This window comes from Meleagris gallopavo, chromosome 11 (assembly GCF_000146605.3).
Source record: "Meleagris gallopavo isolate NT-WF06-2002-E0010 breed Aviagen turkey brand Nicholas breeding stock chromosome 11, Turkey_5.1, whole genome shotgun sequence".
Classification (NCBI taxonomy): Eukaryota; Metazoa; Chordata; class Aves; order Galliformes; family Phasianidae; genus Meleagris; species Meleagris gallopavo.
Genome location: NC_015021.2, coordinates 21,896,599 through 21,913,722, shown reverse-complemented (window position 1 = coordinate 21,913,722; position 17,124 = coordinate 21,896,599). Strand labels below are relative to the sequence as shown.

The 17,124-nt window shown below is 40.6% G+C and overlaps 1 protein-coding gene across 1 annotated transcript in view; it reads right to left on the bottom strand.

The window, feature by feature from the left end:
• IFT80 (intraflagellar transport 80) overlaps positions 1-17,078 on the bottom strand; it is a 42,783-nt gene extending 25,705 nt beyond the window's left edge. The window contains exons 1-5 of the mRNA XM_010716983.3: positions 16,647-17,078; positions 15,573-15,659; positions 15,045-15,266; positions 7,980-8,090; positions 4,910-4,978 (exon numbers count right to left, since the gene is read on the bottom strand). Of these exons, the coding sequence (XP_010715285.1) occupies positions 4,910-4,978; positions 7,980-8,090; positions 15,045-15,266; positions 15,573-15,609 (439 nt within the window). The 5' untranslated portion in view covers positions 15,610-15,659; positions 16,647-17,078. The remainder of the gene's footprint in view (positions 1-4,909; positions 4,979-7,979; positions 8,091-15,044; positions 15,267-15,572; positions 15,660-16,646) is intronic.
• Between the last annotated feature and the right edge of the window lie 46 nt (positions 17,079-17,124).

Below are 17,124 nucleotides of genomic sequence, written 5' to 3'. Positions count from 1 at the left end.
TTGGTAGATCAAAAACTCCAGAATGATGCATCTGGAATAAAGCTGACTGTACTGCTTTACAAACAAGTTGTGTTGCTGTTTTTAAATGATCTTTTCTGGGAGAAAAAAAAAAAAAGTGAAAAATTGCATGGAAAAAGCATCCAGGAATAAAAATGCAAACATTTTCTATAGTACCTGACAGGATTAGCCTCCCCTCAGGAAGAAGAACCAAAGTATTACACTACTTCATTCCTTGCAAACATGAAAAAAAAAATTAAGCAGAGATCATGTCCAAACATTTGTTTCTATCACACAAAAGCCCTGTAGCAACAGGCAGCAAGTTACAGCACTGTCTCAGCATCAGAAGACATAGAAACAGTGTATATGAAACTGCAAGAGGGGCTGTGCACTAAGTTCCAGGGAGATCATTCCTTTTCACTTTTTGTAAAGCTTGCTTCCATACCTTCTGAATTGGTTTTCACCTACAGACATAATGCTCTCACTGCAGAAACGAGGCCTTTGATGACACAAATGAATTGTCCAAGCAATGAGACGGGTCCAGGGAGAGCTTATAGACTCAAGTTGTGCCAGGAGGGGTCAGGTTGGATATTAGGAAACATTTCTTCTCCAAAAGAGCAGCGATGCAGTGGCACAGCTGCCTAGGGAGTGCTGGGATCACCATCCCTGGGGGTGTTCAGAGCTGTGGGGATGTGGCACTGAGGGATGTGGGCAGTGGATGTGGGCTGGGGGATCTCAAATGCCTATTCTGACCTGAACGGTCCTGTGATCCTATGACACAGGACCTGAAGGAGCTCCATCCCCACGTGGAAAGAGTTTGGAGTTGGGCACAATAGCCCAGCTAACCCTGAAGGGCACCAGGAGCACCCATACAGCCCCAACCAGGACTGCACCCAGAAGGCCCACCTCAGCTATCAGAAACCACAGCATGAGCAAACAGTTCCAAATCTAAACATTTGTGTTTGACAACTCCATAATTTTAGAGGAGGAAAACAGAAGGCAATTCTCTTAAATTCTCTGAGATCTGCACTTCTTAAGGATCCATGCATATTTTAGCTGATAACTGGTTATCAACTTAATGAATTTTGAGCAAATTAACCATCATTTGTAGAGCTATCAAGAATGATAATAAAAAAATCCCAAGGCTTAACAAATCCTCTGTCAAGGTACAATTCTGAAATACACTTCTGGCACACTAAGCTCCATTTCAAAAAAGTGACTCACACATCACTGAGCTTAACCTGAGCTTTCACATATTTGAACTTTAAACTGAGAAATGCTGTCATTGCTCCTGAATATTTTTGTAATTTGTATGTTTTCACTTATAAAGGCATTTATTCTATGTTATTTAGAGATACAGGATGATGCAATTTTTTGAGTCACCCACAACAAGAGGCAACTCACAGAAGCATACAACACAGATTAAGCAGATCTGGCACTAGCTGTTTTCCTACTGGCAGCAATCTATGTTGAAAATGACATAAATTCTGTCGCCAGCAGTACAGAAATTCTAAATAAACTAATTTTTGTCTTGCTCTAACGCTGATTTAACAATCAGAAGACTTTTAGATTTAAACCAAATGTTTCCCTTTTTTATGATGGCTGACTACTTAACCACAATTGCCAGGGCTTAACAGCAGGAGCTAAGTTAACTCATTTCCTTCTGCACTTAACAAGAACTTGGTTGGGAAAAGACTGCCAACTCATTGCATCGCTGGGGAAAGTAACATTCCACAGGACAAAATCTACAGTGAATTGCACTGGTGATAAACAGCTCAAAGAAAAATACCGTGTGACAAGAGTTGTGATAAAAGCAGAGGAGGTAGGAGAGCTGGAGAAGGGATATCAGCATTAAACACACTTCTTCACATCCCTGTGCTCCATTGGCAGATGTTCATTCCCAGTGAATCACCCCAACGTCGATGTGTGGAGCAGAGGAAGAGCTCAGGTTGAGTGACAGCAACCACAGCAGCCACTTTGGTTGGTGCAAGTGTCCTGAGACTTTTTTCTTGCACTGGAGTAGAAAAATGAATCCATACAATTTTGTGTCTCTCTCTGTGGCAGCACAATAATAGGAGTTCCATTCTGCATTTTGAATTTGTCCCTTACAAATAAGTTCTGCTTCCCAACAAACACTTTGTAATTAGACTGCCTGCACTGCAACTGCTGTGAGTTTGCTTCCAGTAAGCAAAAAGGCAAAGGAAGAAACTTAAAGCTGGAAAAGTAAAGCCAGACTTCAAGAATGATGCAGCCATAACAGCCATACATTATGGCCAATGGCAGAAGAGGCCACAGGGTCACACGAACTTTATTCCATGTGTTGGCACGACATAGGACATGTGGCCACAGAGCTCCATATAAGTACTGAAAAAGCTAAAAAGGGAAAAATATATGTTCGTGTTTTTCTAGTGAATAAAAATCCAAAGATAGAGCAGGCATGTAGACCATCAAGCAAAGATAAGAGCCTGAAAATTTATTTCTAATACAAAGAGTGGAATGAGTAGAATGCTAGCAACGGTAATCCTTTCATTTCTCAAGATTATTGATACAGAAGTGAAAAATTAGCTCCAATATGATATATCTCTCCTAAAAAACTTTCATTTTTCTGCAGAATCCTATCCTGATCCCAGGTATGCCAGCAGCTTACAGAACGGTCTCTGGGAATCTGATCCTATCAAGTTTAAAGGGCTTTGGAGCCTCGCAGGTTCTTATCTTAAAACACAAATATAGGAAGATAATTATTTCATGCAGAACCAACCCGCTGCACCAGAAACTCTAACCAATTAATGGAAACTCAACTTGCTTACTGCCAACTGGAATGTCTCTTACATTATGAGCTTCATAAAACACACAAGCCTGAAACATATCAAGTGAGAAATAAAGAAGTGCGTGCTTCAAGTTGTTTTTTCCCCTCAAAACTTACAGTTTGGTTAGCTTGTCTTTGTACATGGTAAACATGAAAACACATCACATCTGAATATGAACCTCCTCAACAGAATTGAAATAGACTTTACATTCACTCCTGTGGTTAAAATGCCTTCAACAGGTTGAAAGAATTTAGATAATTTGTTTTAGAAAGAGATAAGGGTCTGACATTTAACCCAACCCCAGGTGCATGTGGTTTCTTAAAAAATGTCAAAAGATCACATGATCTCAATGTATGAAGGCTGAAAAACAAAATCTAGCTCAGTATCTTCACTGAAATAGTACAAAAATGTTCAAAACTGTAACTTTAAAATGCTTTTTTTTTTTTTATTAATACCAAACATTGTTTGCATGAACACACATTCGCAGCTTACACCATCGTACTTCACAATCAGGTGATTTTAAATTGATTAATATAAAAATCAAAATTGAAATGCTCTAGTGTGCATGAAACTGTGGTTGCAGAGCCAAGATCAAGGTTAGGCCTCCAGGGCCCCAGCTCAACAAAGAATTTCAGCAGAGGGATTTCAGCTCAGTAGGACTGTCTGCATGTATTACATGAGTTACTGGATTCAGTTGGGCAGAGGAACTAACCTGGAGACACTTTGCATCTTCCAAGCACTCTTGCAATGCTCTAAACGATCTCTTTTTTAGTTCATAGTTTCATCTGCAAAGTCCGTGGCTTAATATTAAAAACTGGATTTCGTCCCTCCCCAGAATCCTCAGCATAGAGCTGAAACTGCTGTCTAAAAATGTTGCACTAATACTTTACATTTGGCAGTTTTTTCTTTTATTCCTTGAAAACAATCATCTTATTAAAAAAGTAAGTGACAGAGCTTGTCCTTTATGTTTATCACCTAAAAAGAATTATGGGAGGAGGGACTGAGTATAAACCATTTCAGCTGAACAACGAATGTTACAAAACCTAAAACAAGAGAACTGGGATCTATATCAGAAAGTATTTCATACTCATATCACAACTGCTAATCATAATTCAGTAATAAAATGAAATACATATTTTTGCCAATTTCCTTACATTATGGCAATTGACCCAGGCCAAGCCAAAACAAAAGAGAAACCTCTATGTAAGAAGATTGTGCTTTATCTTGAAAAAAGATCACCTGACAAAAAATTCATAGAACATATAATATTCAAAAAAAGATAAAACAGGCAATATATGCTCTTCTTTGTTGCAGAAAATCTTGTGCTTTGTAAATATTTACTAAGAATGCCTTTATAAGCAAGCAAAAGGAAATGTGATATAGAGAGTCTCAAAGTACTGCATTTTAATATCACGTCTGCTGCTGTTGAATAACTGAAAGGCCAATTGGATGAATAATGACAACAGTCTCTATTCGATGAGTGAGATATTGTTTCCAACTTACATGACACATGGAATATAATGACATTTCTATTGTACATGACATACCACAATGACAGTCCATGGGAATACAACAGGAGCACTATAACACATCTAACTATTCTTCTACTGATTTGATTATCTAATAATAAATTGTCTACCAGTCAAACTCCACTCTTCACAAAGAAGCCTGTTAAGTGTGCTTTTGAACAGTTTGATGGCAACAGTTAGGACAATACAGGCTGCCCAAAGAGGCTGTGGATGCCCAATCCATCCCTGGAGGTGTTCAAGGCCAGGCTGGATGGGGCCCTGGGCAGCCTGGGCTGGTATTAAATGTGGAGGTTGGTGGCCCTGCATGTGGCAGGGGGGTTGGGGATTCACGATCCTTGAGGTCCCTTCCAACACTGTGATTCTGTAATAAGCTTCATGTAAGTCAATATTCCCAATATAAAGTCAAAGATGTACTTCCCACTGCATTTGAGTCTTATCTTTAACTTCAGTGAAGTATATCTAAGCCTAACAGTCCCTAATCAAACCATTACTAGCAGGCTTAGGGTCTGTTACTTACATTTATCTTATATTATCCAAATTCAAAGTTGTAATTGAACTTCAAGAAAATTAACTTACCTTGCTGAGCTAAAGTGGATCTCAGCATTCCACTTTTGGACCAGATTTTCACTTGGCCATCTTCACCAACTGTAAAGTTATCACAAAAATTAAAACTTAGAAGTCTAACAGTCATGACGGTTGCACAGTTATTGTATAAGTTAAAATAAGGTTGTGTCGTTACAACGCAAATGTCATGTATGTTGGCTTCCTAACATGGCAATAGTACTTCAAAGAAACAATATTTAAGCTTTTTAGCACTGTTACCAATAAATCTCTCCCTGTCCTGACAATCCCTATGGCGTGGCTGTCCAACCTTTTGGCTTGGGTTGCACTGAGTGAAGAGGAATTGCCTTGCGACACACACACACACACACGGGTTGCTCCAAGAATATTGCCTCCTATTTATTTCCATTCAAACTACAACAGGTACAACGAGCACAGTAACTCTGCTGGATAGATTGAAACAGTATTTTTCAGTATAGTCATCACCATTTGCTATACATTTTCACCAAGGATGAACAAATCTGCACACCACGCTTGTCAAAACCTGCACCAGCAGAGGTGACCTCCTTGCTTTGTCACACGGCAACAAAGTGCAATGGGACACTGGCAGGAAGGTTCAACCTCTACTGCCATACCAACATTTGCCTATTATGTCATGAGCCAACATCACAAAATAGCAGCCCTTGTAAAATGTATTCTATAGAGAGAGCAAAAAAAAAACCAAAAACAAAAAACAACCCAACATAAAATTAGTGGGATATTTGACTTTGTTTCTGTGATACTAGTGCATCAGTATGGTTCAGTGACAGTGGCTGCAATTCTCAGTGAGTTCTTCAGGCACTCACTGGAGATTTTTCATGAAATTATACTCTCCCTGTACTGCATCCTTGATAATATATGCTCACAAATGAGCATACTGCCAAAAGCAATGACATGAATAAGGCATGACTGTGAAGCAGGGGACATTTCTCTCTGTTAAAGAGAGAACTTTATTAAAGTCTCGTCAAGAGATGTGATCAAATTTTTGAGTTGAATATCCAATTGCAACTCTATAAATTCCATCTGAAAATCTGCAAGCAATGTATTTATGTCAACTGAAAATGGGAGCAGTGCTGGTCTGCAAGCAGCCCAAGGTCAGACATGCATGCAGGCTTTGGTTTTCTGATCTGAAGATGCTCCTGGCAAGAGAAAGTCCATCCCTATTTAAATATCTCAAGTTCTGTATTCTGTAGCCTACATCTATTTACAGTTCAAAGTCCCAAAGGCTGATTCAATGAGTCTCTTACGAGTCCAAAGACAGAAGGAACAGATTTCATGTGTTAGACTGGAGGCTCCACAGTTGATAAATGGTAAATCTGAAGATAACTGAAGGCCCAATCAGGAAGGTTTGGTTTTCACAAAATAACTGCGTGATACCAAGGAAAATAAGTTTACTTGCTTATATGTTTATGCTGTACAGCAGATTTAGCCATAAAATCCAGAGATTGTTTAATGTGTTTGAAATGCAAACTTCTGTGACCCTATTTAAACATCCCAAATTCAATTAATCAGGAAAAAGGTGCATCTGGACCTTTGGTGCCATTCTTCCTTCTAATTTTTTTACTGGATTTTTAGTTTTGATACATGGCAGATTTAGCATTTAAATTGTTTAAAAAGCATAAAATTGTTAAAAATCTTTCTTGTGCCCATTTGACACTACTAAAATAGACCCATAAAGAGTATTTTAACTGATACGGTACCACCAATGAGCCACTATTTCCCAAGGCACAGCTGCTGTACATGAGTGGTTGATCTCAGAGCATATCATACAAGCTTTCAAAAAAAAAAAAAAATCAAGTTGAAAAAGGTAATTCCAACTTTTTCTTCGGAGAAGTCCTTGACACAAATCTGTCTCTTAAAAGAACAATATTTCTGTCCCTCTGGGATTTAAGAGGAATATGCCAGACAGAGCTCCTTAAGGCAGCATTTTAGAGTCAGACTGAGTCTGGAAACAAGCAGATCCAAAATTATCTTCAGTGCTTCTGGACTGAGCTGGAATTTGTCCAAAACAATCAGCTGTGCTAGATCAACAGGGGGCTGCAGAAAACTCTGCCACCAACAGAAATCAAGAAGTACATCACAGGAAATGTAATTAGCTTCTCCTCAACATCAAGATAGCTTTGTTTTGGTTTTCTGACAAAAATACCAAAAGATTTAAAAGAACAAAAACACATAGAGATGTGGATGTTGGAGATCACTCTCCCAGCCTCAGCAGAGAGGAGGAGGAGACAGCAGCAAGACTGCACTGCTCCTAATAACCAAGGAAGAGCAGCACAGGAACATTCAATAAGCTCACGAGGCCTCAGTAACCTTCACTGGTCCAATGCCATCTGCAAGGTATAAACATACCAACATAGAAACCTTTTGTCATAACAGACAAGAAAAAAAAAAATCAAATATTCTCCTTCATGTATGAAAAGCAGAATATCTGTAGAAGCCTCTAAGAATTCTGATATTGAAAACATTTGCCATCAAGTATGTAGGACAATACATAATTAGCAGGATCACATAACAATGTTTTTACTCTCTTTTGTATTAAAGTAGTGCTAATAATTCTAAAACATCATTAATAAGTAGCACCAAATTAATTTCTATTAAACAAGGTGATGATACCCTGATAAGGAAGACATTAGAAATCCCTTACTGTAGCTAACTTTATTTGTTGCTGATTTTGAATTTCCATTTCAATCCCATTCTTGCAGAGGAATTTAAAGCTAGATCCGTGTGTGAACACTTTAATAGACTCAGTTTTATTAATTCAAATTCTATATATTAGAAGAATATATGCTAGGAAATTTGGGACCACATCTTTTAAATGTATGCCAGGGATTAAGTTCTATTTCTAAAATATGCTAAAATGTGCTTTCACATAGATTAAGGTCCTTACGTTCTACACATTTTATGGATAGTTTCATAAATCCAATACTACATTTTTGTACCCTTCCATTTCTTCACTGCGTATCATCTTTGCACACTAAAAACCCCAAAGGTTCCATTTCGAGGGAGCCTTCCTTATTTTCGTTTTCAACCCCCTTCATTTCCTTACCTGTAGCCAACGCCGTTCCCTCGGAATTCCACCTCCCTGCAAGCACGGCTCCGCTGTGGGCTTCCACGCTTTTCTCTACTCTTCCCACTTTTGAAATTAAGTGGAATTTCCCTGAACAAAAAAGATCAGTATAGAAATAGAGTATCTAATTTTGTGGACCGATATTTATTCTTATCTTCTGTCGTAAATGCATACACAAAAACCAGAGGAATGAACCAACAAAACCAAGATCAGAACACGCAATTACATTCTTCACAACTACGACTAGCCCAAACAAACGCACTCTTGCAAAAGAAACACTTGTAAACCAGCTGAAATGTTTGTACAAATGAGTTGTGCTCTTTCCTTGTGGTATGTACGGCCTTTGTTTTGACGGTTCATTTTGCTCATGCCCCTCTAAGGCTTGCGTGTGTCTCTGGGGACGCAGCTGCCTGCTGCTATTTCATTGTCTGAGAGCTAACAAACAGAGGTACGCGCTCTGCAGCCCAGGAGAGCCCTTGTGTTTTCTTTTTTTAAGATCTGAAAAATCACTCAGCACCAAAAGGATAATGGAAAAGTGAGTACAATCTGACCAGCAGCGAGCGCGTTTCTCTGAGGAAGTCTTACTGCCTGCATTATGGAGCTGTTATGGAAATTCACAGAAGCCAAAAACAAAGCTATTAATGATTTCAACAGAAGCATGAGGAAGTCTTTCTTTCCAAATGAGGGATGTTGCTTAAATCCAGGAAGATCAAATTTAAACTGGACCAAAGAGCAGACAAAGAAGGGCTTGGAAACATGTGGCAGAACAAAAGTGTGGCTTAGAATAGCTCACATTCAAATTAACCACTTTAAAACCAAAACCTTTTTCGAATTAATTTACCTAATCTACCAGCCAATGAACCACGAGAAGCTACTCCCAGCATGAGAGCTCCTTGAGATGAACAATGCATGGATACCTCACACCAAGTGCGTGCAAATGCTCCATCACTTAAGATGGGATCATTTTTCCACTAATAACATATGCATATGACCCTCCTGCAAGGGAATATGAATTATAAGACAGGCCATACCTGTTCTGGTTAAATAGCAGGATCCCAGAACATATTGAAAAAACACACAGAGAACGGGGACTATATTTTCAGTTACCAAGATATTCAAGTGTCTGGAGTCCATATCTGAAGGTATTTTCTTTGGTTAGAGCCCTAATGATAACCTTATCCAAAGTGGATAAAAAGAAGGTAGCTTAATCAGTTAAAATCCAGTTTCTCCTAAGCAGAACTAGATAACCAGTTAGAACAGTGATATCAACAAGAACCTTCCAGCAGTCAGCAGCTAACGTGAAAGCTTCCAGCACACAGCTGGGTTCAGCTCTCTGTGCTGTGGGTGCTGCAAGGCACTGCGAGCTGGAGAAGGCTGGGAGGTTCCTTCTGGTCCCTGGAGTAGTTTGACCACGCAGCTCATCTGCAGGAGCTCAATACCTGGCTTCTTCAGTAAAGAAATGCGTTATCAACGTTAGCAGAAGGTAAAACTAAGACATCACTGCATTAAAGGCACATGAAAATCCCAGCAGCCAGGATGGGTGTGCTTCCAGAAGCCTGAATCCACTTTCATTGTGTTCTGGCTTCCCATGTTTTATTTTGCACTTTGGTTTCAAAAACAAAACAGAAACAAAAGCTGAAAACAAAACCCGACTGCAAACAAACAAAAAGCATTCTGCTAGATCTGGCAGGAAATAAACATCAAACACACACCACTGCTCTCTGCAGCGTTACTCAAATGAATACAATTATGCTTTGTCTTCATTTTAAGCATATGAACAAATAGGCAACAATCCTCAGCCAAATCTCTGCCACTGTAAGACTTCCAAGTAGAAGAGTTAACACTGAAGCAGAATGGTCTGTATAAATCAGTTTCTTTGAAGTGACCATTTAAAATATAACACAGTGAACTAAACATTTTTGCTTTTCCTCACCACACATATTTATATCCAAGAGAGCCCTCTGGACAGCTGGTTTATCCCATCCTCTTTTCCTTCACAAAACTAATTCTAAAACAGCTTCCTCCTCATTCACTTAATTCTTAGCTTCTAGGATTATCAATGCTGGTCCCTCCATATTCATTGCAATGTTCTAGTTACAGAGTATTTCACAGGTGTGAGATTCTCATTTCTTGTACATAAGTAGTAGCTGGATTCACAGGCATTCCACAGCTAATGCTGTCCTTCCCAACTGAATAGCCTTCAGTTATTAAAAAAGCATTTTTTCTTCTGACCACCTCTCTCATTTGATGCAGCATATTTGTTCAGCCCATAGCCAGGACCTTTATCCATTGCAGAACACCTTCTTCTAACCATTGGATTACATTCTCGTGGCATTACCAACACTATTCAACACTGCATGACTGAGCTCTTCATGGTCATCATGTACGTATTTCACTGATATTACAAGTGGAAAGAAAAAAATAATAATCAGCCTTGCAACAGTAAGCTAGCACACACAGAGAACTCAAAGAGTCCATCAACTTTCAGTATCCAACTTAAAGCCTTCAGAGCTGCTTTGCAAAGAATACAGAGAATTTTGTAGTGCTGGACCAGCTCTCGTTGACCCAGAGTGAATCTGAGGTCTCTGTATTCCCGTAAGAAAGCCCTCCAACCTGATACATCCCAGGACAATCAAACGCACAAAGCAGTGTGATATTTTGGTGTAAGTCACATCAGGAGAACAATGGCCACATCACAGAGCAGAATCCTCTTCCACTGGGAAGCATCCAACTCACCGACCAACTTTCTGCATCCCTTCCTGCTCTACCAGCCCTTACTTCTGTCACAAGGCATCTTCCCAGTAACAAAGCACAGCAAACTGTAGCCTAGCAGGAAAGAATATACTTTCAAATAAAAACAGGCTCATCTTAGGCACTAAGATAGAAGCATCTGGAAAAACAATCATGTGTTTTAAAAGTGTACCATAACGCTACAGCACAACAAATCAAGTTATCATGGCTATCATCCTCATTTCTGTAATTTCTCTACTTTTCCAACACGTGAACTTACAACTGATGAGAATCAAATGAATGTGACCCATTAGATACTGGGCTTTTTCATTGCATTCTTAGGCAGAAGTTGTTCCAAGGTCAAGTTTCAATGGATTTCGCTGCCTTCTTCTGTCTTTAATTTAACACTCAGGTAGTAGTGGCTTTCAAAATTATTGTCTTCTTATAAGCAATTAAGAAAGGGAAAAATTTAGCTATATGCTTGGAATAGATAGAAGCGATTCAATGGAAATGATTCAATTTAACCTTTTTAAAGTATCAGTTCTGCAAAATACTGTTCCCTTATCTTCATTAAGTACAGAAGCTGTCCTCAAGTTTAAATTGACTCTCCAGTTCTGGAGGAATGTCAAGTGGGAGATTAGCAGCCTATTCAAATACAGACCATAAAACACGTATGTTTTGTTCATTACATTTCATAGACTCTTAAATGCTGACCTAATAGAAAATGATCAATAATATACAAGCTGAAAAAATAGGTCCAATTCCTTACGAGTTGTGCTTAATACACAGTTTAAAGCTGAGTATTTCCTTTATGTTTGTAAAGAAAGCAGTAACGTGCCCAGCTCAAGTAGGAAGCAAAAGACAATATTCCACCAGAGATGCAACTCAGAAGAAAGCCCAAGAGGATTAAATTTACATTTGCTCTAATTTCACAAATATCTGGAGTTCAACCAGGAATTGATGCAACTCTGTAAAGACGTGAGACTCAGTTTCCATCAGATTCAGCAGATTTCCAGGAATTCTTATCACAGATATGAATGAGCTGCTGCAGGAAAATTGCAGGCTTGACACATGTGCTATGTAATTAGTAGCTAAACAGCATTTTAAATTTTACTATTACTATTTGAAAAATATAGCAATTCAGAAATAAATGATTGCATTTTAAGTGTATGAACAATTTGCTTGCACATGTGCAAAAAACATCTCTGCAAGTTGCTTCTCTCTCTCTCTATATATATATCTGTATCCATTGAAAGTGCCAGATTACACTAAGAGAAAAACTCCAAAACCTTCTGCATTGAGCTTTATCCCCATTCATCCTTTCACAATTGGTCAGCACTGTTTTCTATTTCAGTTTCACTGAGGAAAAGCTAACAAATAAAACTACAATTGTTCACAAATACATCTCTTCAACTGTTTTCCAGAAACCACATTTTCAGGCTGAATTTCCCAGCCATTGCTGAGAGCTCATCCCTTAACAGCAGTTAAGAAAAAGAAGTGAATTGATTATGATGTGAATTCCTCATTCCATGAGTAACAGCAATGCTAATTAAACCGTACCAGAGGTAGCTCCCAAATTCCCACCTGCCTGCCAGCCCCCTACAAGACTGACCATAGAATCCCCATTTTCTTTATTGTTTTAGGGAACGGGGAAAAAAGGGTTTCTAGGTCAGTTTTACTCTTTCACTTAAATTCAGACTTGAAGCACGTATACAAATTGGGAATTCAGCTCAATAAATTGAATTAAAATCACATCCTGTCTTCCTTGTGTAATATCCCATGTTATCCCCAGGGTATCTACTGCTCTGTACAACCCCGTGTCACAGCAAGAAGCAGGGCAGGCTACGAGACTGCAGTTTGAACTGAAGATACCAACTGCAGCTCTAACACTGTTAAGGTGGTAAGTCTTAGGGCTGTGCTGAGAACTGGGCAATACAAAGGGCCTACACATCCACAAAGAGCAACAAAACCAAAAATCTCCCACTGCACTGAAGTTGGCAGATAGTCAACTCACTTTATACCGCATGCAAGCAAGAAGCATCTGCATTAAAAGAAAGTGAAAGTTGATCAAGCTGATCTCTAGAAGCTGGACAATGAAAGGTCAAAGACTTTCAAGTTGCATATGGATTCCAACTGAAATAGAGTGACACAATCATTTACATAATTAAACAAAAAAAATCCCTTTTCTTTCAAGGGGTAATGGCTCTAAACTAAAAGGGAGATTCAGATTAGATGTGAGGAAATCCTTCACTCAGAGGCAGTGAGGCCCTGGCACTGCTGCCCAGAGCTGTGGGTGCCCCATTACTGCAGTGCTGGGGCCATGGGAGGTGTTCCTGCCCGTGGCAGAGGTGGGGCTGAAGTGATTTATCATAGAATTATAGAATGGCCTGGGTTGAAAAGGGTCACAATGATCAACCCCCTGCTATGTGCAGGGTCGCCAACCAGCAGACCAGGCTGCCCAGAGCCACATCCAGCCTGGCCTCGAATGCCTGCAGGGAGATCCCTTCCAACCCAAAGCAGCCCACAGTTCTATGAATACCTCATCAGGCCCAGCTGCCTAATAGGCACAGCAAAATTCAGCATCAAGTACTGCAAAAATTGCACTTCTGTTCAGAAAACTTCTCTCCCCATTTTTCCTTCCCATATATAGGGGATGGAGGATGCCACAGTGAGCTGATTTCAGACTCAGGCCAAACAATGTCCTGCAATTGCTCTGTAAGTTTAGTGCATTTATTCCATAGGAATTACAGAAAATCTTAAAAAAAAAAAAGAAAAAAAAAAAACCAACAACTTGGCCTTCACTCTGTGAACTGAACTCTTATCCTTCCTAATTTCTTAAGTGCAACCGTTATCAGCAGCCAGAGAAATCAACAAAATTTAATGCATGGAATGAACTTTCCTGCTTTCTTCAAATACATGGAATACATGGCTTTCTCTACCCATACAGAAAGCCACGCTGGACTCATCAGCACCAGACTGCTATTGCCCTGTAACAAACCTCTTCCAATCAGACTCACTGGGAAGCTGGCCATGTAAGCTGCACTCACCAATGAGAGCTAGATCCAGAAATTCAAGGTTCTGGCTAAACTTGGGCAGAAGTTAACTGGAAATCATCCACCATTCCTATTAAAACTATCAATAAGGTCATGGGCAGATGGCCATATCCTGATGGAAACTCTACAATTGGCCAAGAGCTGTTCTGCCTGAAAGAGCTGGCGGATTTAGGGCAGCATATTGCTTTGAGTCCGTTGTTGAGCAACTCCCACTGCTACCATTTGTGTAGACAAACAGCTTCACCACCAGGACCTCTGACTGCTGACAAAAGAGTATAAACTCAGTTGAGTATATTGATGAGATCTGCTTCTTCGTGCACATAATTACTGCTATTGGCAAGACAATTTAATTGACTTGTTCTCAAACTTTCCAGTGTTTTCAGTGAAGTAAAAGGAATGTATAAAATGTTAATACCTACGTAAGGACTGTCCAACTTCTGTGAGCAAACCATAGAGCTTTTCTAAGTCACTCATGCGCCAAGTTCTTGGATGTACCTCATGAAATTATCAGAAATCCATCTCAAAATAACATCCCAGCCCCAGCAGCAGGCTTTTGCCAGTCAGGCACTTACAGCCTGCATCAAGGACTACTTCTCTTAGCTGTGCTTTTGTTCCAGAACGATATTTACAATGAGGTCAATGTAAAATAAAACAAGCAAACCAAAAAGTCAAGTTTCCTAAAGGATCAAGGTCCTTGTAAGCTAAGTTTTAAAACTGGCAGGCTTGGGAAGAAACAATAGGTACATCTGGCAGTACGTGAGTCATACAGATCAGTCTTACATCCCTGCTGACAGCCAGAACTCGAGGCTTGAGAGAGATATTCGAGACAGTGCAGAAAACACATACAAGATATGCCCCAGAAATGGCCTACATTGATATTAAATACCATGGTGAAGCTATTTCAGTATTTTGGTCATCTTCAGTTTTGAGAGTTAAAAGCAATCCGATATCTGTGTAGTAGCAGTGGAGACATATTGGAAGCTACTGTTTTATCAAAGAGCCAAGTGTGAAATGAGCTACCAAAGAGGACAGAATTTGACCTTACATACAAAATTATACATCTGTTGAAAGAAAGAAATATATCTAGTAATGTTGTATCAGAAAAAATTACAGTAATGCAACATATTGATTTTGAAGCATTTTTACATCAGTGCAACTGGTGTATCAGCATTCAAAACTGCTTTATTTCAGACTATTTAAATGCAAATGATTTCTCACACACAAAGTGGTATAAAGTTAGAAATGTTTTAAATTGCCATACCATCAGAACTCGTAAGAACGAAGCTCTCAGCTTGGGACTGCTTCTTCCCACCAACACTTCTGGGAAGCCAGTGAAGGTCTATGGGATAAGTATCATCTGGAAGTTTCACTACTCGAGTCGTCTCACTCGTTAGAAGGTTCCATTTCAGAATCTGGTGATCATCACTGCAGGAATACAGCTCGTCAGCTGTGGTCCATCCCACACAGCTAACTAATTCCTTATGTTTAATTAAATTAAGGAAGTCTGAAAGTTTTAATTGTTAAAAATACTTATTAAATGGTCATTACTTCAATACTTGAACATTACTTCAATGCTATTGCGCAGAATACTTTAGATACAGGAAATACAATTCTTCATTCTTTCCCTGCTTGTTTGTTTCAAGAAAAGCTGGTAGAAACTCCATGAGAAATAAAGCAGACAAACCATAGCATGTGACAAATATTCATGATAAATAAAACCCTTCCGAGAAGATAAACTACATGAGAATATAGCATGGATTTCGGTGGTTTATTGTAAGATAAAGGATATGTTTTGGTTCCTTTAAAAGTGAAGTCTTCAGTCTCATTTTGGTTGTTCAGATGGAGCATTTAAACGAGGTATGCAGGTATATTCTAACTGCAATAAAACAGAATGAGCACATATATAGGCAGCCGAAACTCAAAAGGAAGATACCAACACTACAACAAAATGCTTTCAAATAAGCAACATTACATTAGTACTGTGTCAAAATAAGCTCCAAAATGAGGTTTTAGGGGTTTGTACAGAATCCAGCAGCACCCTTGCATGCTGGGCAGGAGCAAGTGGTGCCAGGTGTGCTTTGCTGGAACACTGTAAAAGGAAACACTGAAGTTCCCTCGTGCACACACAGCTGTGATGGTAGTGAGGGAAAACCTGGAATCACAAACTCATCAAGAACCTTCATGCTTAGTGGCAGCCCTGTGAGAAAACACAGAATGAAAAGTCCTGCTGGGAAGACAACCCTGCCAGGACCAAATGATACATCATCTTACTGCCACCCACTGCTACTTGTAATGTCCACCGTGCTTCACTGCAACACAGTATTTCCATGGCGAGGTCAGTGAGGTCCTACAGCCCTGTATTCATCCATAGTGCAACAGCCAAAGCCTTTGGGAGGCTCTGTGCTGTGTGAGCACTGCCAGCCCTCAGGGTGGGAAGGGGGGAGCACAAAGGGTGGGAGCAGACGGGGAACTGAGGAGAGCAATGATGCACGATGTGACCTCTGAGCCTCCAAATGTTTTCCACCATAAGAACAACGACGGGTCAAACAGTTACCGTGCGGAATTTGAGAAATGTAAAAAGGACGTTCAAAGGATAAGAGTTCATTTCAGCCCTATGTTACACCAATTAAAACGTGCAATAGCTATATTTATTTTTAAACATTTCTCTCATATTTGAATGTCTAATATCCTCCTCATTCCCCGAACCAAAGGCTGTGCTGTGATCCTCACTATCCAGGCACATCAGTTGGCCTTTCAGCCCCATCTCTGACTCCCTCACAGCGGTGCCAGCAGAACCGTCCCATCTGCGTGCCCGGATCCCACCTGCCCGTTTTCCGAGCACCCCACAGAACCCCTAACCCACCGGCTGCCGTTCGCCCCGCGGTGACGCCTCGCTTAGAGCCCTTCCTATCGCACTGCACAATCACGGTTCTGGCAGTTCCACCTGCCGCCAACAGGCACGGAGCTCACAGCGCTCAGCTCAGCGGAGATGAAGGCGTTTGTGGGCAGCGCTCACGGGACGCGGCGTAGAGGAGCTGCGGGCAGCGATGCGGAGCGGCGGGAGCTCGGCCCGCGCTGCCCTGCCGCCTCGGCCGTCGTCCCTCCGGGGCAGCGGAGGATCTGAGGGGAGATTGAGCAACGGCTCGAGGGGGGAGGGGAGGGCAGGAGCTCTCCTCATCCCCGCGGCCCGTCTCGCTCTCCGCTCGTGCCAGAACCGCCTCCTTTCGCCCCGCAGCCCGAGGGAGGTCACGACGGGCCGCCTCCCCGCCGGCACCGCTCGGGATCTCAGCTGACGAACCGTCCCCCGCGCCCTCGCCATCCGCCCGCCCAGCGCCGCCCCT